General features: G+C 38.1%; 1 protein-coding gene and 1 non-coding gene across 2 annotated transcripts in view; one reads left to right on the forward strand and one right to left on the reverse strand.

Moving 5' to 3' along the window:
• CATSPERB (cation channel sperm associated auxiliary subunit beta) overlaps window positions 1-25148 on the forward strand; it is a 114168-nt gene that overhangs the window by 72093 nt on the left and 16927 nt on the right. The window contains 6 exon segments of the mRNA XM_036882176.2: window positions 1451-1605; window positions 14441-14631; window positions 16651-16989; window positions 21621-21760; window positions 23870-24067; window positions 24815-24925. Coding sequence (XP_036738071.2) covers window positions 1451-1605; window positions 14441-14631; window positions 16651-16989; window positions 21621-21760; window positions 23870-24067; window positions 24815-24925 — 1134 coding nt within the window.
• Window positions 12263-12371, reverse strand: LOC118910985 (U6 spliceosomal RNA). Its single transcript, XR_005024295.2, has one exon. It is a non-coding gene; the product is annotated as a U6 spliceosomal RNA (small nuclear RNA).

Raw genomic sequence — 25148 nt, forward strand, 5'->3', positions numbered from 1 at the left:
CCTGAGGTATTCGCAGAGAGTGAGGTGGGGCTTTCTTGGGACAGTAAGATGCTGCCTCACGACTCCGTGCGTGCTTGCAGTCTGTTGCGTGGGCTCCATGTCGATACGGGTCCAGTGATGTCTGCAGGAGGGTAGAACTAACCAAAAACGCAGTTGCATCAATTTTCACTAACTTCAATGTCTTACTTCTCTTCTGTGAAAGTTTAAATTTTATTAAATCAAAAGCCCGTGGGGGTTTTCATACTCAGGATGATTTCAAGAAGCTCACACCCAATGTTATCACCTCCGTTTGCAGAGTGAACTTCGCATGCATCTCTTGGGTAAAAATCATCACTCCGCATTCTTCAGCTCTATGTGCCAGGCACTGCTGTGACTCTTAATCTTTATACTGATTACTTATCCTCCTTATACTGATGAAAAAAGTAAGGCATAGCAGGCTAGATAACTTATCCCAAACCGCACCCAACACTGGTCAGTTGCTGGACTCATGTGTCTGTTGAGGCAACATGTTCCAGGCCTGTGTGCTCAGTCCCCGTGGTGGCTTTTGTTGGACGCACACGCACTTTCCCTGGGCTCTCCTTGCCGCCCCCAGGCACGGCTGTTGTGCAGAATCCCAAAGCCTTTTCAGCCTTTCCAGATCCTTGAGCCGTCTGTTCAGTCCTGCATTTATTCTTCTGGAACCTGTTTCCCACTCTCTTCCCTTCTCAGAGGGTTCCCAAATTCAAGAGACTAGGGGAAAAGGCATGGCAGAAATGGGCCTTGGACGCTCTGTTGGATGGCTGTGCCAGGAATCTGCAGTCTGCCCCCCACGCCTCGTGTCATAGCAACAAGGCCAACCCCAATGCCCATTTTAGGGCTGACCCCGCTTCTCGTCTCACCCCCAGAGGCTCCCCAAGCTGGGCAGGCTCAGGACCTGAAGGGTGTGCTGAAGAGAAGACACACAGGCCAGAAATCTGGCTCCAAGGGAAAGCCTTATGGACCAGAGGACGTGAGAAAGGCACATGCCTCCAGCGCTGGGGACTCAGGCAGTAGCCGTGTGCCGCCACTGGTGTGACCCTGGGAACAAGCTTCCCAGTGAGGAGCGGCACTTCACAGACCCCTTTCTTAAGTAAATGCCGAGTAAGAACAGAGTTCTAAAATCGGCACCTCCAGACTCCTCACACGCACACAGTACACCACAGAAGACACTCGATTCCAACCTGCTAGAAAGGGCGCAGGAATCTTAAACTGAATCTTACTCCTCAGAATATCTTTTCCTCTTCAACAGACTATGCATTTTCCCTTGCGCACACATGGATATTCAAATAGAGCATGTTGAAATATTACTCCTCTTGATAAACAAAACAGTATTATTTTAACGTAAACTGGAAACAAACATGTTTTTTGCATTTTGTCATAACTGAAGGGTGAAATAGTATAAGCACAATGTTTTCTTTTTTTCCTATTCCAGGCTCCTGATATGGGCTTCGAGACTGCACTTGCTCCACAGTTTATTACCCTTAATGAAATTATCTTTTATGCATATGTACCCAAGAGTGAGCCTGAGGAAAGTGTATCCACCAAGAAATTCAACAACATGCACTTCGGACAAGTGATACACTCCAGGTACTTACTGATTTGCTTCACATGTATTTAGATTGTGCACCAGTTTCTGAATTCTAAAGTTTGAGTCTTCTTTTTTGAGTAATTTTCTTGGTCAAATAATGTAAGTCTTTGACACTTTGCAAGGCCAAAGAGATTTATAATCACCAGGGGACCTTGAATGATGCCCCAAGTTTAGAAACACGGGCATGCTCTAGAAATGTGTGTTTGTCATCTTGAGTATCAGAACGCTCAGGGCTTTACTGGATACTGCTTATCCACAGTGTTCACACATGGCAATTTTTTATGTCCTAAAGACAAACACATCTGACATAGAGAAGGCCATCTTGCATGAAATAGTGCATGGCAGGGTATGCAGAATTCTCAGGAATGCTTGCTTCTAAGTTATCAGCAAGAGCCTGTGATCCTTAAAGCTACCTACAATGGCCTAAAAACTCTCCTTGAAATACACTGTGATTTGTACAACTCCCCAAATCTAACAACCAGAAGAGGAACAATTTCAGATTACCAGAAACTCACGCTGTCTCGAGTGTGATGGCCCTATTCCAGGCTGGAGCCTGTTTATTATAAATGTATCAGGCTGTCAGTACCTATCTTGCCCCATAGCCAACACCTCCATGCACTGCGGGGCAGCTGACTCGGAGGTGGAGATGAAGACTGGTGTCAGACAAAACATAACAAACACTGGAGGTAGTGTTTTTGTTTTTGTTTTTGTTTTAATATGAGGGCTATAGATGTTTCTGTCTGTAAGAGAAGTATCTGTGATCTCTAGAGCTATTTTTTGTTTTCGATGGCTTTTGTATTTGTGACATTCCAAGTCAGCCGGTTCATATTTCTACAGGTGTGTATGTCCTTGTAGAAAATACAGAAATTGCTTTTTTAAAGATAAACATGTGCTTAATATCATATCAATGTTGATATTAATTTATTTTATCCTAATTATTTTTAAAAGCATAGCTCTCTTAAGAATCAGGATATTTGAAAACCAGAACAGTACATTCTGTGCTCGGATCCAATGACTCAACTTTCACAGAAACTAGGGAGTAGGATCCCCAGAGCAGAGAGGCAGGGTGAGAGAACTGGGGGCGAGTGGGACTTCAACCAGGCAGGTCAAAGATCTGGGAGCCTGAAGAGGTCGGCAATAGGCCAAAGCAGATACTGAGGTAGTCAGGGGGTGAAGCAGGGTGAGCCTTCACTGATCACCCCCACAAACAACTACTTAGCACTCACTACATGCAAGGCACTATGGGAGGGGTTGTGATAGAAGGCAAAGAAGACATCCAGGCCCCTGCACTCCTTGAACTTGTATTCCAGCACAGGAAGTAGACTGTTATGTAATTACAGTTGACATTAAGTCTGCAACAGAGGAGCATAGAGCACTGACAGTGTTTTCCTGGGGGCTGAGCCCTTGTTTGGAGGATCTCAGGAGGTTTCTCAGAGGTAGTGATGCTACGATGAGCTGGGAAGTAAGAGGATGAAGGGGCAGGGGTAAGATTCCAGACTGAAAGAGCCACATGGAGAAGGCCCCCAGGCCAAAAGGAGCAGGATGTGTGTTTGAGAAACCAAAAGCAAACCAGAGTGACTCCAGTGTCCTGAACAAAGGGGACAAGTCATTCAGGAGGGCGGAGCAAGGTCAGGTAGGGCCTTTTCAGTCCCAGTAAGGAATTTGGATGTTATTCCAAGAAAGGTGGAAACATGGAAGTCTTCTAATTCCGTGTAATTTGTTTCCTGAATAAGCTGGAGAGACCAATTTATTTATCCTCCTACTTTCTCTTCAAATCTCCTCTATGGACTTACTTCCTTTCTAGATGAAGGTATCAGGCAAGTGAAAACAAATATTTTCTTGGCTTAAAAACATCTAAATCACATGCCTCCATTCCTGTCCAGTGTTCTAGAAAAAGTCAAACTCTCACCCAGTTTAAATCCAGTTTCCCACCCCCTGTTTGGGCCTGACCCAGACCGGTGAGCTTGGGGAGGGGCAGTATTTCTCATTATTTTCTGGCTCATGTCCCCCTCCCTCAATCTTATGGCTTCTAGCCCTTCCAGATGTGGTCGAGAGAAGGTGTTAGAGGGCCCAGAAGTCCCTGCTGGAGAGCCCAGAGTCCTCTGGGGGGAGCAAGGCCACTCCTGCAACTGACAGCTGCCCCTGTCACCTCTAGTCCTCTGGAGTCCTCTGCTCAGTTGGGTCTCTTCACCCTCCCTGAAGTCCTTCTGGGTAGCTTATCTTCTATCCTGCTTCTCTCTTATCCCCATCTCTGTGCCAGTCCCCAGAAGTAAGCATTGTCTTGAATTTTGTGAGAACATTAAAAAATGTTTTCTTTGTAGCTATAACACATACATATGTATCAAATATATTGTTTAGTTTTGCCAAATATATTGTTTAGCTGTGTCTACCTTCTGCAACTTGCCTTTTTCATACATGATGCTTTTTAAGTTACTGGATATTGATGTATGTATCTGTAATTCACTCACATGAATATGTCACAATTTATTTAGCTTGTCTGTGTTTTCTTGTAATAGTTTTAAACTTTTGCTTTTCATTTTTAAGTTTTTAATTTCTCTAGGATTTATGTTATATGTAATCTGGAGTGGGAATCTGATTTCTTTCTTTCTTTCTTTCTTTTTTTAAATATAATAACAAATGGTCCACCCATGTGTCTCCTTTCCCCAGTGATCTGCTGTGTCACCCCTGTGATAGATCATGATTTCATATACATACTCGTCTGTGCAGGTTTATCTCATTGCTGTATTTGTCTTCCCTGTGTCACACTGACTAAGTTTCTCCATGTAACACGTGGGAATAGCACCCATCCTGGTTTTCCTTAGCCTTTGCTCTTGCACTTAAGTGTAATGACTTCACTTGTTAAGTTCCATTAAGGAAAAGAACCCACAGCAACCTGTTAATAGAAATTAACAGGCTGAATTTGTGGCCAAATTCTGCCTTATATCTACAGTGAGATCTTGGGTGGAAATGTCTGGCTCTTCCCACAGGAGATAACTGTACTTTGTTCTCTTAGAATGTTTAGGCCCAAGACAGCCTCCTCACACTCCATAAGGTTATTATTTTATGTATTTTATTTATATTTCATTTATATTTAAATATATTTATATTTATATTTATTTGTATTATATCCACAGGGTTATTATTTTATCCGTCCCTCACCTGTCACGTGGCTTTGCCTGTGCCCTGTGCAGTGGGTTTGCTTCCTCTCTCCCAGTAACTTACAGCTTTTGCTATGGAGGGGAGAAAGGTGAGAGAGGGAGGAGCACCCATGAGGCACCCCTCCCCAGCAGCCCCCCTCCTACCTCATCCCTGCCCATCACCTCTTTTGAGGCCTGTGTGCAAGAGCGTTTCATGTCGACTCTCCCGTGGCTTAAGGCTTTTGCTTCCTGTGAAGGAAGGTTCAGGGAAGTGGGGGATGCTTCATGTCTGTTTCCCCCATCCTCTGGGCTGCCTGCATCACCAGCAGGGGTCTCTCTGGCCTGTTGACCTGCCCTAATCTTTCTCATGAGCCTCCTGGGAAGCCCACCGGAAGGAGCTTGCAGGTGAGTGCAGACTCTCCTTTGAAAGGTGCCTCATCAGTTCTAGACTCTGCCAGCACATACTAGGCCTTCACAGGTTTTTTGTTTGTTTGACTTTAGCTAATTCTTGCTTGTGTGTGTCCACCTCTTCCATGGAGGGACCGTTCTGGGGTGACACTCCCCTTGGGATGGCTTTTTCTCCTGGGTCCAGGTTGGTTGTTGATCTTATGACCTTAGTTCTCTGATGAACTTAAAGAAAGTGATGACTTTGTGCTTTTTTAAATCTGTTTTGTTGTTTTCTCTTGTTGGGTTGCATCTTTCTGCATCTAAAGCAAAATCAGAAGTCTTGTAATTGACTTTTTATAGCAATCTTAAGTTTCTCAAATTTGCTAAATTCTTCTAAGAATTCCAGTACTGTTTCTGTATATTCTTTGGATTTTCTGAGTAGTAGTATTTTTCTAATCAGATAATTTTGTTTCTTCCTTAACATGTTCAGCAAACCTTCTCAGCCTGTTATACCTTTTCCTGTTACAGTGTCTGGGACTTTGTTACACAGAGAGGAAGAGAGTGAGTGTCTTAGTCCATCTGGGCTGTTATGATAAAATACCATAGATTGAGTGGCTTATAAACAACAGAAATGTCTTTCTCACAGTTCTGGGATGAGAAGCCCAAGACCAGGGTGCCAGCATGGTGAGCTTCTGGTGAAGGCCCACTTCTGGGCTGCAGACTGCCAACTTCTTGCTGTGTCCTCACATGGTGGGAGGGGACAAGGGGTCTCTCTGGAGCCTCTTTTATAGGGGCATTTGTGAGAGCTCCACCCTCATGACCTAAATCACCTCCTGAAAGCCTCACCTCCTGACACCATCACTTCGGGCATTAGTTTTCAAGACACGAATTTTGGGGGAACACACACATTCACATTCAGACCATAGCAGTGGGCTTCCTAGTTCTTTTTTTTCCTTGTTCTTTTTTTTTTTTTAACTAAGGAATCATTGATATATAATCTTATGCTCAGGTTTCACATGTGCAACATTGTGGTTATTACATTCCCCCTATTATCAAGTCCCCCCCACATACTGCATTACAGTCACTGTCCATCAGCATAGTAAGATGCTGTAGAGTCACTGCTTGTCTTCTCTGTGCTAGACTGCCTTCCCTGTGCCCCCCTGCATTATGTGCGCTAATCATAATACCCCTTTTTCCCCTTATCCCTCCCTTCCCACCTACCCTCCCCAGTCCCTTTCCCTTTGGTAACTGTTAGTCCATTCTTGGGTTCTGTGAGTCTGCTGCAGTTTTGCTCCTTCAGTTTTTGCTTTGTTCTTATACTCCACAGATGAGTGAAATCATTTGGTACTTGTCTTTCTCTGCCTGGCTTATTTCACTGAGCATAACACCCTCTAGCTCCTTGTTCTTTTAAAAGAATATTGTAAACATTCAGCATCACATATTATCCTTCCCATAGCTTTTTTGAAAACCCTTTTTCATTAAAAAGAAATTATCTCTCTTTTTAGTTTAAAAGGTTTTTAGCTTTGGGTTTTAAATTAAGTATTTCTTCTACATCTATTGAGCTTATGTATACAATTTTTCCCTTTAACTTTTAATTTAATGTTGTGAATTATATTATGGATTTAATGTTGAACCACCCATGAAGTCTTGTAATAAACCTATTTTGGTCATTGTGTATGATCTATTTCCATACATTTCTGAATTCAGTTTGCTAATATTTAGGATTTTAAAATATATTTTCATGAATGAGATTTGTCTGTAATTTTCTCTTTTTCATATGGTCCTTGTATGATTTTATCAACAAGATTATAACAATGTCATAAGTGAAATTTTTATTTTCTGGAACAGTTTTGTTTAAGATTGGAATTTTCTATTTTCTTGAACATTTGATTTTTTTAAATTAGTTAAAACTTTCTTTATAGCCTAGGACTGGTCCATTTATTATGCTCAATGTTTTATAAAGATGTGCTTATAGAGAACATAATCTCCTATTGCTGAGTGCCATGTAAAGATTTATTTGTTAGACTGATCTTGTTGCTAGTGATTGTACAGTAATCTGTATCTTTACTGGTTTTTTTTCTTCCTGATTACCAGTTACTGAGAGTTGTGTTAAGATTTCCTTGTGTGACACTAGATTTGTCAATTTTGCCTTATGTATTTTGAGATTCTTCTCAGGGTCTTATTACTTAAGTTTAGAATTTCTCATCTTCCTGATTAGTTACACAGTGTTTGGTGACTATTTTTAGCTTTTTTTGCATTCATTTATTTTTTGTTGTAGTAAACTATACATAAAACTTACCATTTTAACCATTTTTAAGTGTACAGTTAAGTATGTTTGCATTATTGTGCAGCCATCACCAACCACCCATCTCCAGAATTTTCTCATCTTCTCTAACTGAAACTTTGTGCCCATTCACACTACCTCCCTGTTCCCTAGCCCCGGCAAACTTCTGTCTCTATGAATTTGATTGCTCTAGGTGCCTCACATAAGTGGAATATATCTGTCCTTTTGCGAATGACTTATTTCACTTAACATAATGTCCTCAAGGTTCATCTATGTTGTAGCACATGAAAGGATTCCCTTCCTTTTTAAGGCTGAGTAATATTCTATTGTATGTGCTACACACATACTTTTACATGTAGATGAATATACTGCATTTCACTTATCCATTCTTCTGTTGATGGATATTTGGTTTGCCTCCATCTTTTGGCTATTGTGAATAATGCTGCTTTGAACACAGATATACAAATATCCTTTAGAGTTCCTGCTTTTAATTCTTTGGGTATATATCCAGAATTGCTGGGTAATATGGTAATTCTATGTTTAATATTTGGAGGAACCTCCGTACCTGTTTACACAGCAGCTGCACCATTTTACATTCCCACCAAAAGTGCACGTGGGTTCCAGTTTCTCCACATGCTGGTCAACTCTTATTATTTTCTGTTTAATTTTTTTTATTATAGCCATCCTAATGGAGGTAAGGTGACATCTCATTATGGTTTTGAGTTCCACTTTTCCCTAAGTGTTAGTGATGTTCAGCATCTTTTCATGTACTTATTGGCCATTTTATATCTTCTTAAGAGAAATGTCTATTCAAGTCGTTGGCCCATTTTTCAAATCAGACCATTGTTTGTTGTTGAGTTATAGTGTTTGGAGTTTTGGGGGTAGCTCTCTTATCTATATAGTTGTTCTAGCCTTCTTTGGGTAATATTTGCCTGATATATTATTTCAATCCTTTTACTTCTGCCTGCCTGTGTTTCCCTCATAAATGCCACATATGGATTTTGTGTTTTTAGCCAATCTAACAATTTCTGTCTTTTAATTGGAGAGTTTAGTCCTATCACATTTAATGTTTTTTATTAATATATTTGAATTCATTCTCCCATCTTCTTTGGTACTTTCTATTTGTCCTATGTTTTCGGTGTTTCCTTTTTTATCTCTCTTCTTGCTTTGCCTTATTTTGAGGTTCTTTTTTCTCCTCATTCATTTTTTCTTTTTCTTTCACTGGTTTGGGACTTTTGTATTCTGGTTGGAGTTTTTTTCCTTGTTTTTTAGTGTTAAACAAGACTTCTACATGTGTATTAACTTAAGGTCTAAAATAATTGATATTTTTATCCCTGTCCCACTGCCTATGTAACCATGACCTCTAGGTGTCTGATCTGCCTCCACTCTTTATATTTCTCAGGATGGGTCCCTATGTCACTCAGATCTCTGAAGACATGTTTCAACTGGTAAAGTGGCTCCCTTGAAGCCGTTCTTGGCTTACTGTGAAGAGAAGCACTTTCTCCTCCTCCATGTAGAGTGGCATGGGGATGAGAGGAGGAATGCACAGCACACCATTCCTATAGCCTTCTTTAAACTCATAAACTTGTCTATCTTAAATGAGAAGGCTTTCTTTTAGAATACTACTCTGGCTGTGATGTAGACAATGAATTAGAGGCTAACAATTACAAATGCACTTCAATAAATTAGAACGCTTTTGCAGGCCAAATATTTTGGTGTTTCAGTCAAAGGTTTTAATAGTAGAAATGGAGACAAACGGATGGATTTGAGAGAGATTTGGGAAATAAACACAACAGCACAATGGAGCCAGAGCGGTTTCCATGACTTTGCCCCAGTGCCTGGCTCGTTGCCCTGTAAAACCCACCCGTGCTTGTCTTCTGTTTGCTGCATCCAGCTAACATCTTATCTCTGGATTGGATCTGAGGTTCCCATCTTGTGCTTAAGAAGACAAGTACCAGAGGTAGACTCTTGGTGATGGATCAGTCCGTGTAGAAATGGCAAATGGTAGCTTTGGGTCTCAAAAGAGAGTTTGAGAAATAAGAATCAGAAACTAATAGCAAGGATTCTGGGTCATAGTGGCCAAAAACCTTGTTGAATCGCAACAGCAGGTTTAGGTACCACCTGCCATGAGATGCTGGTTAGTGAATCAACATCCTTTCCACAGTGGGAATTGATTAAATACACACAGATTTAAAAAACTCTATCTGCTTGATAACAGGAGAAGTGTGGTCATTTCACAAATGCTCAAGTATTGAGAGGAAACTTCTCTCATTTCATTACAAGGTCGATTGTTCTTAAGAATCTTCACAAAATCCTAAAAGTGATAACTTAATGTTAATATTCATACTAAATTGCCCAGAAGGAAAGCACTGCCAATATTTACATAATGTTTCAAAATTTTTAGCAAAGGTATTCATTAATTCAATGCATATTTATTGGGTGCCTATCATATGGCAAGTATTATTCTAGGACTGGAAATATAGTTGTAAGTAAGATAGATGAGGTCCTTATCTGCATGGAGAGGATATTCTAATAAAGACAGACAGGTGATAAATAGGTAAACAGAAAACAAAATAATTTTAGATCTAATATATGCTATGAAGAAAGTAAATATGGTGATAGAGGGAGTGAGAAGGATAAACAAAGAGCTGAGAGCAAAGAACAAAGAGTAAAGGGAGGAGATTTCCAGGCAAAGGAGCTTGCAAGTGCAAATGCAATGAGGCAAGAAGAAATTCAGGTTTGAGGCAGGCATGGATGGTGCATAGAGTGTTGTATGATGGAAAGGTCAGCAAGGTGGTAGGCAAGTGCCAAATCATATAAGGTATCGTAGGCTGCATGAATCTAAATTTTATTCTTGGTTCCAGGGAAAGCCATTGGAGAGTTTTATGTAGGTGAGTAAAATAATTCATATTTTTGAAGGCTCACTCTGCTGTGAAACTGAGAAAGAGTGAGAGTAGCAGTTACCAGGTCCTTAGAAAGATATTGAAGTAAAACAGGTGAGAGAAGAAGATGGCTGAAGCAGGTGAACTTGGGAGAGAAGACAGGATTTGATGAGGGATTGCTCATTGGGGGTGTGAACAAGAGTAATCAAGAATGACCTGGGCTTTGGGGTTGCAGCTAGGTGGACGATGCTGTGATTTTCTGAGAAGATGAGGGACTATTAAGTATTAAGTTTCAGGAACCCAAGTGAAGATATGAAGTTGGCAGTCGGATGGATGGAAGAATTCATAGCTTAGAAGTCCGAGTGGGAGGTCTGCGCTTGGCAATTGTTCAGGTTTGGTGGGTATATGTAGAGAAGAAAAGACCTGGGCACTCCAGGAAGACAGATCAGGCAGACAAGGAGGTCCAGCCAAGAAGGCTGAGAAGAGGCAGCCGGTGAGACAGACGAAAAACCGGGAAACATGTACGCCAAGAGGCAGGTGTTTGGGAAATTATGGAATGGACAACTGTGCATGCTGCTGAGAGACCAAGGAAGTGACCTTTGGGCAATGTGGCAACATTCCAGGCTGTAGTAACTTTGATTAAAGCCATTTCATTGCTGTGGTGTGGGATGGGGAAGCTGCATGGGGAGCTTAGCATGAGTAGGGGGTTCAGTGTGATGACATTCGTCTTTTTGCAGGGTTCCCCCCACTCAGGTATTCCTCTCCACCTCAGGAACTCACTGACTCCTGTTTTATGCCTGTCCTTCATTGTCTACACTTCCTTCCCTCCTCCTTTAAAAGCTTCCGTCTCCCAGAACAGTAGAGCTTCATTACCCCCAAGAGCAAACCTAAGCCCTTGGGTATCAGAGGCTCATTTATTTCTCCAGGGATGAAAGAAATAGGGAGACAGCTTCAGTACTTAAGATGGCTACCTGGCCGTTGGTCATTGACATTAGATGCAAACAGGTTAGCTTTTTTTTTTTAATCAATAACTTTATTTTTTAGAGAAGTTTTAGATGAACAGTAAAATTGAGCCAGAAGTACAGAGTTTCTCTACACCCGCTCTCTTACACACAGCCTCCCCTACTATCCACATTCCCCTCCAGAATGGTACACTTGAACCTACACTGACACATTATTACCCAAAATTTACATTAGGGTTCACCTTGGTATTGTACATTCTCTGGGTTTTGACAAGTGTGTAAGGACATGAATCCACTTTATAGTATCATAGTTTCACTGCCCTGAAAATCCTCTGTGCTCTGCCCATTCACCCCTCCCTCCCCCACTAAGCCCAGCAATCACTGCTTTCTTTAACCTCTCCATAGTTTTATCTTTTCCAGAATTTTGTATAGTTGGAATCCTACAATATATAGCTTTTTCAGACTGGCTTCTTTCACTTAGTAAAATGCAGTTAAGTTTCTCTCATGTCAAGTCTTTTTATGGCTTGATAGCTCCTGTCTTTTTAGTCTGAATACCATCCATTGTCTGGATGTACTACAGTTTATTTATCCATTCACCCACTGAAGGACATCTTGGTTGCTTCCAAGGTTTTGGCAATTATGAATAAAACTGCTATAAACATCCTTGTTAGGTTTTTATGTGGATTTAAAGTTTTCAAATCACTTGGATAAATACCAAGAAGTGTGATTGCCAGACTGTACATTAAGAGAATGTTTATTTTGTAAGAAACTGCCAAGCTGTCTTCCAAAGTGGCTGCACCATTTTGCATTCCCACCAGCAATGAATGGAAGTTTCTGTTGCTCCTCATCCTCACAGGCATTTGGTGGTATTAGTGTTTTGGGCTTTTGCCATTCTAGTAAACGTATAATGGTATCTCTTTGATGTTTTAATTTGCATTTACCTGTGACCTATGTGGAGCATCTTTTCATATGTTTATTTGCCATCTCTGTATCTTCTTCTCTGTTTTAATACTGAACACTTCATGAACTTGCGTGTCATCCTTGTGCAGCAGCCATGCTAATCTTCTCTGTATATCATTCCAATTTTAGTATATGTGCTGCCAAAGCGAGCGCCCTGTACCTTCTTCAGTGAGGTATCTGTTCAGATCTTTTGCCCATTTTTTTTCATCAGGTTGTTCACTTATTGAATTTTGAAAGTTCTTTGTATTGTATGGGTTCAGAATACATCACCCCCAAATAGGCTACTTTGGCTTAAGTATTATTTTCAGGTAATTGAGAAGAGGCAGACACAGGGAAAAAAATCTCTGTTGTTCTCACTCTACCAGGAAAGGCAGGCTGATTCTTAATCACCAGAGACTCTTCTCAGCCAGACACTGAGCAGAATCTACTTAACAAACCTCACTGAAACAACCCTTATCTTCCATTAGTTTCCCCCTACATTGACATCACCACAGTTCGCCTTTCCTTGGAGCCTGAGTTCTTCCTTTGCCTTGCCACTTCTCCAGAAATATACTGTCTTTGTTAAATTTTTTTATGTGCCCCAGGTTCTGACCACCCCTTTGAGTTGCTCACCACTGAGGTTTCTCCTGCATGTTAGTAAAACTATTTGTTTTTCCTCTTTTGTCAGTTTAATTTCCAGGGCCTCAGGTGGAGAGGAGGATAGAGCAAAAAGAGGTTTCTTTTCTCCCCTACAGTTTATTTTGGTAACAGCCCTTTATCAGATACTCAGATACGTCTTTTGCAAATAGTCTCTTCCTCGTCCTTGGCTTATCTTCTAAATATACTGCCAGTGTCATCCACAGACCAGAAAATTTTAATTTTAATAAAATATGGTGTGGGTAAAATTGCAACATTTCCAGAATCTCTCACTTGGCTTTAGTGCATCTCCGTATCAATAGGTGTTTCCAAGGGGTGGAGAGAAGTAGTCCCTTTCCCTATCAGAAGGTAATTACAAGGGGGAGCAGGCCATATCTGGGCCACAGAAGTGGGGTAGGGCCCTTCTTTTTTTTTTTGTTCTGCAGCCAGGTCATGAGAGACAGGAGTGAGCAGAAGTGGACGACTGCTTGTAAGCAATAAACATGTTTCTCCCACTTTATTTCTTCTTTGACTGATTTTGGTTTCAAAAGTATTTTGCCCCAGGCTGGGAGAATAGTTTGCCCCTGGAGTTATACATGGCTTACCAGTTTTTTACTTTCATGGTTTGTACCTTTGGTGCTTTATCTAAAAAGTTATCACTGTACCCAAGATCATCTAGATTTTCTCCTATGTTATCTCCTAGAAGTTTTATAATTTTGCATTTTAAAGTCTATAATCCATTTTGAATCAATTTTTGTGAAGTGTGTAAGGTGTGGGTCTAAATTTGCTTCTTTGCATGTGGATATCCTAAATTAAGTTTTAAAAAGTAGATATTTTTACTTGATTATAAAGTGCATGCTCAATGTGGAAATTTCTTTAAAAATAGATAAATAGAAGAAATTTGAAATCATGACTTAACACTTTGATGAATTGTCAATTAGTCCTTTCTAATATGCATCTAACATTTTTTACCTTGCTTCTTTCATCTAGACATTATAATGTGACCACTTTCCTTATATTTTCAAAAACTCTTTGCAAATACAATTTTAATTGTCTCATTTGGTCTAAGTAGATCATGTCTTACCATTTACTTAATTTCTCTACTGCTGGCATTTCTCATTTCTAACTTTTATCATACTCCTGTGAGGAACATTTTTGCTCGGAAAGCCTTTTTCTCCCCTGTGTTTCAAGTTATTTCTTTAGGATAGAGCCCAATCAGTAGACTTGTGGAGTTGCAGGGTAGGGGATTTGAATAATGCTGAGCTCTTAATACATAATGTCAGTTTGCATTCTGGGATGGTTGTACCAATTTACAATCCCATCAGTGGGGGATAAATGTATCTCTCCACTCAAGTTTTACCATTCCTGTACAGTGAGTGTTGTTTACAAATCTTTGCTTATTTGATAGGTGAAAAATCATACACAGTTGCTGTAGTTACATTTCACCGTTTACTTGTGAGGTTGAACAAACGGCAGTCAAATGTCCATTTGGTCCATTTGTTAGCCATTGGTGGTATATTTTATTTGTAAATTTATGTTCATAAATTTGCCATTTAAGCCACTGTCTTAGCCAAATTACTAGATGTTTGTTGGTTTGTTTTTTTTAGGAAAACTGGAACAGCTTACATAAGAAAGATATTGCAACATAACACTCCTGAAGGATTTTTGTCCTCTGTTATTGCAGAAATTATAAACCCTTTTGGAGTAGAAGAAGTGAATGAGAGCTCTTGTTTGTATAGTTCCCTTTCCATTAATCATGCTGGGGATTTCTCCTATAGGCTTACTCTTCAATTACAAAGTAAGTGTAATAATATAATACATTTTTGATGGCTAGAAAAAAATGAAATATTATCTTTTAGGAAGACTGTTCATGCTTATTTATATAAAGTAGACTTCAAAAATTTAGTCCAATGGCAATCTAAAGAAGTCTACATATGCTTGGGCTCCTGGAGGAACTTATTATTTCTAACATAATAAAACCTAACTATAATTTAATTGATATTTCATCAATAGTAGCACATATCGTTTATTCCTATGATGTTATTTTATCTTAAGCAGTATTCAGAAGTGGGAGAAAAAGGAAGTTTGTGCATTTTTATATAAAAATAGAATTTTATTGTAAATAGTAAAATAATTTTGAATCACTGTTAGGTAGGATATTTTTATTTCAAAGGATTATATGATAGATACATAGCAAAAGTCAGTATCATTTATTGTAAGGATTTGGGTTTTACTCTGGATGATTGGGAAGCCATTGGAGAATTTTGAGCAGAAAGTGACATGATTGGACTTATTTTTTAACAAGATCACTTTGGTTCCTGTGTTGAGCACAGACTGGGCAGGTGGTAAGAGGGGGCGAGAAGGAAAGCAGAGAAATCAGTTAGGCAATTGCGACAATCAGGTGAGAGATTGGGATGCCTGTTACTCATTCAAGTGGAGAAATGAGGTGAATATTTAGAAAGACAAATTTGGAGTTCAGGAAAAACACTTGGACTGGAGAAATCAATCCGAGCAGTCAGTATATGTATGATGGTTAATGCTATGAAACCAGATGAGGTCACCTGGCAACTGAGTGTAAATATAGAGAGGGCAAGGCCTGAGATCCAATCCCTGGCATTATAACGAGTGGTCAGGGAGACAGGAAAGAATCAGGAAGGAGTCTGGACGGTCTTCTCGGAGAAGAACTCAGAGAGAGTGTACCTGAGAAGCCAGTGAGGAAGGTGTTTCCACGAGGGCCTGCTCCTTACTGAGATGCTCAGATAGGTCAGGTCAGTGAGTAAAGGAACAGGCCAGTGGATCTGTGTGGAACCTTGAAAAAAGCTGCTGTTGGGTGGAGTGTAGACATGTCTTAATTGGATTCGGTTCAAAAAATTATGAGAGCAGAAGAATTGAAAAACAATGAATAAAGGCAACTCTTCCAAAGAGTTTCACTATAAAGGTGAAGAAATTATGTGGCAGTTCACCTTACTATTAGATAAATAATTTAATAATAAATAATAATTTACTAAATAAATTATTAGATAAATAATTCTAAAGTAACAGAGGGGTCATAGGAAAGGAATCTTATTGTTTTCTTTTTAAGGGAGCAATTAGAGTGCATGTACATAATAACAAGAATTAAGAGGTTCTCTTCTTACTACTTCTATTTATTTTTTTCAGAATGAGTACCGTAATTGTTCGTTATGTTTCAGGACCTTATCAAAAACATTTGATAATGATGACCTCCTTCTCCTTGAAACCGCCTTCTTCGGGCTTCCCTCGAACTCTTCCGTCATTTCTTCTTTGTCTCCTTTGTGGAATCTTTTTTTCCCTTCCCTTTCCTCACACGAAGGTGTTCATTATGGTCTTGCCCCCGAGTCTTTTTCTCCTAAACCTTCACACTCTCCCTAAACAATCAATTATTCATCCATTCAGCAATATTTATGTAATCGGCAGACTGTTCGCCTCTGGGGGAACATAATGTAATGGCTTACATTATTGTTGCCTTGTAGAATCGCAATGAAGACCCTAGGATATTAAGGCCCTTGCAGTTCTCTGGGAAAGAAATCAGCTTTCTTAAAATTACTTAGCCCTACGTGGGATTTTTTTTTTTCCCTGCCAAGAATTTTATAGAATTCGTGTCATATAGGTTTGTGCTTGACATATTCGTGATACACTTTCTACAAAATCATTTGAATTATAACCTGAAATCCGGCAAATGTGTTCTCTGGTTAAGACCAGAGTATAAAAACTCACATAGTATATTCATCAGTTATGTCTGCCAATGTTCTTAGAAAACATGGGCTGTTTTATTTATAGCAAATCTTTCCTGTTTTAGCTCCAGGTATTATTTCTTTATTTGAAGATTCGGATATAGAGAAGACTGTGGTGATTCCTGGTCACAGCAGCTTCCTCATCACAAGCATCATAGACGGTGACAATGCTTTGGCTGTTGCCACCATGCCTGGGAGAGCACCTGACAAAATGACCTTTCTGAAAGACTCCTGGTTCTTATACGACTTTGGGCAAAGGAATGGGCGAACATGGAATATATACGCAAGACCGTGTAATTACCATTTTCAGCAACATGATGACTCACTCTCCCTTAATGTCCTGAAATACATTGATCTGGGGAAATCCCATGCTTTTAAAGTAAAGGTCATACATAATACAAAAGGCAAGTGTTTTTTTTTTCAATTTGGAAACATTGAAAGGAGATGTTACTGCCTTTCTTGAATTTGAAATATGGTATTTGATATTTCCTTTATCTTTGGTTTACATAATACTCTTATAATGACATACTACTAATAACAGCATTAGCTTATAATTATTGAGCACTTATTATGCACAAGGCTCTGTATTAAATTATTTTTATATACTTTTAATTTAATGTTTATAACCCTTAAAGTCTAGATTACAAATCTCATTTTACAAATGGGAACAATGAGGTTAAGTTACCAGCCCCAGTTTACACAGGATTTTGGGTAAGATTTTTTTCTGTCCTCCAAAAAGAAAACCTTTTAATTACCTTGGTATTGTTATAATTATTTCAAGTATTCATTTTAAACCAACAAATGGCTCTTAAATAGAATTCTATGCTTTCCTCATTTTTCCAGGAATTTATTTACTACTAAAGTAATACAACACTTATTAAAGACAATGGAGAAATGGCACACTGGAAAAAAGTTTTCTTCGTAGGTAACTGAGCTTGAAAAAGAGGAAGGAAAGATGGAAGGAAGGGAAGAAAAGAGAAGAAAATCCTGTCACCAGAAATGAAGAGGGAACTTAAAGCCAAAGAAATAAGCTAATATGTGACTCCCTGAAGGATGCGAGGCCCAGATATAGTCCCCATTCAGGCAGTGGGATGGGTTTAAGTGCTCAAGCATCTGCAGAAGATACTTTGTGGTAGGAAGTTAGAACTGAGGCCATTTAGTATAGCTGGGACTGTCAAATAGTAAAGAGGAGATAAGGAAAATTCTGCCGACCAACTCAAGGAAGGAGCTCAGGGGATTACCATTTCCATGGGACACAAAGTGAGGAAAAAGAATCTTCTATAAAAAATCCAAACTCTAAGACTATGTAATACCCAGAAACTATGTACCAGATGCAGGAATCCCAAGGTGATAAATAATTCTAACAACTGGGCCCCAGTTTAAGTAAGCACAAAACCACCCAGATAACATGGACTTTCATGGAAAAAATCAATCTCCATTGAACATGAATTGAGGAAAAGAATTGTTGAAGTATGTTTGGAAATGACCCAGTGTAAGAGTCAATATGCATAGGGAACAGAAAAATTTCATCTCCAAGAACTTGTGATAATAAAATATCAGAAGGACACTATGAAATATACTTAAAACTCCTGAAGATATTAAAGAAGATGTATGAATCACAATGAAAGAACAAAACACTGTTTTTTTAAGACTTATTTGAAAAACAGAAACAAATACAATTTATATAAAAGAAAATGATAGACTTTGAAAAGTAATTGGAGAATGTCTATTTCTATTTCCAACAATATTGGGGCTAAATATTCTGGAAAAACTTCTGAAATCCTTAGAATCCCTTCTCATCAATTATGTGACTAATTGTCCATATTTCCTTCAAAAAATTTTATGGTTTTACTTTCATGGTTTTAATTTTCCATCTAATTCTTTGATCTAGGTTTTATTTTGGTGTTGATCTAGATTTTATTGTAGGTGGTTGTCAGTTGTTCCAACAACACTTATTTAAGATTCCTTTCTTAACTAATTTCAAAATACAACTTTATCTTAGGGCAGTTTACCTATTATTTTAACCATTTCTGGATTTTAAAATTCTGTTCCTTTGTTATCTCTTTATATTCCAGCACAAACCCCAGCACAAATCCATGAACATGGATTTCTTTCCATTTATTTGTGTCTTCTTCAATTTCCTTCGCTGATGTCTCATAGTTTTCTCATGTAGTGATCTTTCACCTCCTTGGTTACATTTATTCCTAGGTATATTTTTTAATGCTTTTATAAATGGGTTTGTTTCCTTAATTTCTCTTTCAGGTAGTTCTGTTATTTTTTCTTAATTTCCCTTTCTATTCACTAGAAATGTATAGAAATGCAACTGATTTTTGAATTTTGATTTTGTATCCTGTAATTTTACTGAACTTGGTTATTAGTTCTAACAATTTTTGGTGGGATCTTTAGGTTTCCTATTTATAAGATCATATCATCTACAAACAAGCAGTTTTACAAAAATTGCTACAAAAAAGCAATTTTACTTCCCCCTTTCTGATTTGAATGCCTTTTACTTCTTTTTCTTGCCTAATTGCTCTGGGTAGGACTTCCATACTGTATTCATTGGAAGTGGCAAGAGTGGTCATCCTTGTCTTGTTCCTAATCCTAGAGAAAAAGTTTTAAGATTTGAGTGTGTTGAGTATGATGACATATGAGTCTGTTACCTATGCATTTGTCATACGTGGCCTTTACGGTGTTGAAGGACATTCTTTCTATACCTAATTTGTTGAGAGTCTTTATCATGAATAGAGGTTGAATTCTGTTAAGCACTTTTTCTGCATCTACTGAGATGATCAATGATTCCTACCCTTCATTTTATTAATGTGGTATATTACATTAGAGACCCTGAGTAGCTAAAGCAATCTTGAGAAAGAACAAAGTTGGAGACATTACACTTACTGATTCAAACTATATTACCAAGTTATATAGTATTAATACTGTATTAATCAAAACATTACGGTACTGGCATAAAAACAGATACATAGAACAGCGGAACAGAATAGGGAGACCAATAATGAACTCATGCATATGTAGTCAACAGTCAACTAATCCTTGACAAGAGAGCCAAAACACAATGGGGAAAGGATAGTATCTGCAATAAATGGTGTTGGGAAAGCTGGATAACCACATACAAAACAATGAAACTGAACCCCTGTTTTTACCACTTACAAAAAACAACTCAAAATGGATTAAAGACTTAAATGTGAGACCTGAAACCATAAAACTAGGAGAAAACATAGGGGGAAAGCTCTTTAATATTTGCCTTAGCAATATTATTAGAATGACACCAAAATTAAAGTTAACAAAAGCAAAAGGAAATAAATGAGACTATGTCAAACTAAAAAGCTAGTACCCAGCAAAGGAAACAATCAACAAAATGAAAAGGCAACCTATGGAATGGGAGAAAATATTTGCAAACCATGTATCTGATAAGTTAATACCTAAAATATATAAGGGAACTCATCAAACTCAATAGAAACAAATAATAATAATCCAATTTTTAAATAGGCAAAGGACCTGAATAGACATTTTTCCAAAGAAGACATACAGATGGCCAACAGGCAAATGAAAACATGTTCAACATCAATTAATTATCAGGGAAATGCAAATCAAAACCGTAATGAAATATCTCCTCACACCTGTTAGAATGGCTATTATCAAAAAGGCAAGAGATAACAAGTGCTGGCAAGGATGCGGAGAAAAGGGAACCCTAGTGCACTGTTGGTAGGAATGTAAATTGGTTTGGCCTCTATGGAAAACAGTATGGAAGTTTCTCCAAAAACTAAAAATGGAACTACCACATTATCCAGCAATCTCACTTCTGTGTATATATCTGAAGGAAATGAAATCAGTATCTCATAGAGATATCTGTAATCCTGTGTTCACGGCAGCATTACTCACAATAGCCAAGATGTGGAAACAACCTAAGTATCCATAGGTGGATAAATGGATAAAGAAAACATGGTATATATGTGCAATGGAATATTATTCAACCATAAAAGGAGGAAATTCTGCCATTTATAGCAACGTGGATGAACCTGGAAGACATGCTGAGTGAAATAAGTCAGACAAAGAAAGGCAAATACTGCATAATCTCACTCATCTTTAAAAAAAAGTCTGACTTACAGAAATAGAGAATAGAATGCTGGTTGCCAGGGCTGGTGGGGAGGGAAAATATGCAGATATTGGTCAAGGGTACAAACTTACAGCATGGAGACTATAGTTAATAATACTATACTGTATACTTGAAATCTGCTAACAGTAAATCCTAAGTGCTCTCACCACACACATAAACACACACAAAGGGTAACTGTGAGGTAGTAGAAGTGTTAATGTGGTAATCATTTCAAAATATATACATATATCAAATCATCCCATTATATACTTAAATATATATAACTTCATTTGTAAGTTATGCCTAAATAAAGTTGAAGGGGAAAATATGGAATCTCAGCACCCACCTCAGATCTGCTAAGTCAGATCTTCTTAACAACTATACCCAGTTCATTAGGAAGCGCTAGCCAGATAATTGTGGTTTCAGGGTAACTACTGCAGATGCCCCTTCATGCAAATCCTTTACTGCTACTCAGTCCTGATTTATTGATTAGTGAAGATTGCTGTTGGATTATGTGGCATTTCCAATCTCTTTTCCATTAAATTTCTCAGTGTGGAGAGATTGCAAACAGATGGCCTGCAGGCAGAAACTGTCCTGAGGACAGACTATACTAACTGCCTTGGAGTTTTTTCTTGGCAACAATTGACTGACAGTTCTTTAAGTCGAGCATGTAGTTTTCAGTTGCTTTACTGAGTTATTCAACTCAGTGTGACTAGTATTATCCAGGTGACTTTTATGTGTATTTAAGAACTTGGCTGAGGAATGAGGAGAGGAGAAATATTCCTGTAAGAAGATAGAAGAAAAGATTTGTGAAGTGTTCATAACAGATTCTGTAGATGTCCTAGAATCCTTGATTAGCCGGTCATTATTAAATTGTTTAATATTTTCATGAATTAATATTAATTGTTGGCCTTGTTTCCAAAGGTATTCGAATGCTTGAAATTCCATTACTGAAAGTAATTGTTGGAAACCCGAATTTGTTGGAAGTTAAAGCTGAAGGGTCTTTTGATGATACTGATAGTTATCGAGTGGAAATTTCTGCAGCTAGCAAAGTTTTACGTCACGTAAGATTTTCTTTAATTACCAAAAAATCTATTACTATAGAAAATTTAGAATATAAGAAAAAGAAGGGAAAATTACACATAATCTTACTTATAAGGGATGACTGAGCAATTTTTAAATTGTGGGTATTACAGAAATTGCAGCGTGGCAGTGCCAAATAGAGGTTGAAGAGTGAGCTTTGGAGAACGCTGCCTGGTTTACATCTCATTTCTGGCAGTGCCCATGAACTTGGGAAAGTTAACTTTACTGTGGCTAAGTTTCCTCATCAGTAAAATGGAGATGATAATGAGAATACCTATCTCATAGGGAGGCTTTGAGAATTAACTGTGATAATTCAAATAGGGCATCTAAAACAATGTCTGGCATTAGGAAATGCTCAATCACTGTGGATTTATAGTATTTGCCTATAGCTGGAGAACATCATATATACACTTTTGAAAATTTGCTCCTTCCACTTAACTGTATGGTTTAATCCTTTTGAGTCAATAGATATTTTTCTACATATTCTAAATTTTTTTAATAGTAGAGACTTTCTGATATAGACAAAAGTAGAATTTCCCATACACCTATTACTCAAATTAAACAGTAGTGTCAACACTCTGCTATTCTTGTTTTATCATACTTATCTGATTTTTTTGTTTGTTTATAATCTGACATTTTAAAGTGAATAGTAAACATCATGCCATTTCATTCCATGTATGCTTCAATATCCATCCCTAAAAAAAGTATGTCTGTTATCTCATACAACCACAGCACCATTATCATGCCTAAAGCCTTTTAAAGTAATTTTTGGTATCCTATAAAACCCAGCCCATAATCAAATTTCCCAAGTTTTTTATACTTGGTTTGTTTGAATTTGAATCCAAACAAGACTCACTCATTATGTGGTTGTTTTCTCTAAGTCTCTTTTAATCAAGGGCAGATACTGCTCCATTTTCTCCTCCTGAATTGTAGAAATGGGGCCAGTCGTGTTAGAGAATGTCCAACATTCTGGACTTTGCTGTTTGCTTCCTCGTCTCTTATTTAACTTGTGCCTCCCCCCACTTCTCATATTTCCTTTAATAGTAGAACCCTGCTTGGATTCTGATTCAATGTATTTGGCAAAATTTCACTGAAAACATCATTTTACTAGTTGCCAAGTATACAGATAGGGGCAAAACAACCAGTTCCAGGGTCTACGACATCACTACAGTTATCAGTGTTTCTGCATTTTTTTTAAGTTCCAAAAATATTTTAAAATTTCAAAAATTTATCTAATTTTGTCAAATGTTTAATATTGTTCAAGGTTCAAATACATGTGTTTTGCATGAATTTTTACTGAAAATATATCTTTGTGAAACGCAGTGATTGCTAAGTGAATAACTTCTCAGAGTGTACACTAATCGAAGTTAGTTTATTCCTGTCCTCAGAATGACATCCAGGTGCTCACCAGTGAATGGTGGAAACCTCAGCAGTCTGAGTTGGATGGTGTTTGTTTCATAAGAACTTCTTGATCCTTGCTCATTTCCAGTGCTGCCTACAACCAATAGACTGGAATATATTCTGTCTGGAAAACAACATGCTTTCTGTTATGATTTATTCTCAAACAGATCTTTGTGGTCAAACTTATTACTCCACTTCTACTTTCTATCACTCTCTCTTTTTTTCTTTCTGTACTCTTTAGTTGGTTTATGTATTAGTTTGCTAGGGCTGCTGTAACAAAATACCACAGACTGAGTGGCTTAAACAACAGAAATTTATTTTCTCATAGTTTAGAGGCTAGAAGTCTGAGACTAAGGTGTTAGCAGGACTGATTTCTTCTGAGGCCTCCCTCCCTGGCTTATAGATGTCCATCTTCTACCTGTTTCTTCTCTCCAACTTCCCTCTGCGTATGTCTGTTCAAATCTCCTCCTGTTATAAGGACACCTATTATACTGAATTGGGTCCGCCCTCATGACTTAAATTAAGTCATGAGGTCCACCCTTTTAACTTAATTAAGTTTTTAAAGGCCCTATCTCTAATACAGTCACATTTTGAGTTACTGGGGCTTAGGACATCCACAAATGAAGTTTGAGTGGACACAGTTCAGCCTAGAACATTTAAATAACCTTCATTTATTTGGCTATTCCTAGGGTTCAACTTCGCTGGCATTAATTGTCTGGGGAGCATCAACTGAGTGCTTTGTTACAACAATCGTGCCAACATTGAAAAGCAGCTGTAGTTATCTCAAATCTATGCATCACATTCCTAGTAAAATTATCCCACTGGAAGACTGGATTAGTGGCGTTCACAAAGACAGTCAGGGTTTTAATCTGATCAAAACATTGCCGGTAAGCAATGAAGGAGATTGTTTTAAGGGTGCCAGTGATGTATTACTTTTGTGTAGTTGGCTGGCCATTTAATCTTTGAATTTCTTTCCTGAGGTGCTTAAACACTCCAGTTATTTTTCAATCTTTGTCATTTTGAGGATTACTCATTTCTAAATGTAAAAACTTTCTGAAGTAATGATTTTTCTTGGTAACTTAGTCTCATTATTATTAATACCATTTCAAGTTATATTATGGTGGCATACTCTTGGGCTTTTGTGATATGTGATTTGCCATTATGTTGGCCTGTCCTGAGCTGATATATCTTACTGGTCCCATTTTAATGAGGTAACAATTTTAACTTTTGCCTTGTCAGAATCTGGGGTTTTTTTAAAATATAAATTATTGTTCTTTGCTAACCAATTCATTACTTATAACTCGTGACAAAAAGGAAACAGCCAAACTTGAAGAGTTCTTTACTAAATATGTCACTATGGCTCTTTATAAGGTATTTAAACTTTATTGCATTTAGTTTATAGCAGCTATTTTAGGTGCTTATTTTTTTTCACATACTAAAGTTCCAAGTACCAGGGGTTGAGGTTGTTAAAATTCCAAATAATAAGAGATAGTGAGTGTAAAGAGAATAGAAATTTACTTTGATACCTGGAGCTAAAAATGAAATACTTGCTTTAAATGCTTTCCTCGGAAATTAAGATATTTAAATTAAGAGTTAATAAATAATATACATTTTCTTTGTTTAATTACTTACAGATAAACTATAGGCCTCCATCCAATATGGGAATTGCTATTCCACTCACAGAAAATTTTTATCATGCAGATCCCAGCAAACCCATACCAAGAAATTTATTTCACAAGTCAAAGGTAAATAATTTTCTACAAATTATCTAGTATTTATTTGAATTCAAGAACTCATTCCATAAAATTACAGAGGGACCTAGCTGCAGGGGTTAGATGGGAAGTGCATTCCGCACAGTATTCCAGCTGCCCTAATAGCCAGCACTTACTATTATTTTCCCTGTTTCTCCTTCTATTATTGTACTCCCCCCTCCTTTTACTGCTACTTCTGGATATGATTTTGGAACCA

Source organism: Manis pentadactyla, chromosome 11, assembly GCF_030020395.1.
Source record: "Manis pentadactyla isolate mManPen7 chromosome 11, mManPen7.hap1, whole genome shotgun sequence".
In the NCBI taxonomy this organism is placed as follows: Eukaryota; Metazoa; Chordata; class Mammalia; order Pholidota; family Manidae; genus Manis; species Manis pentadactyla.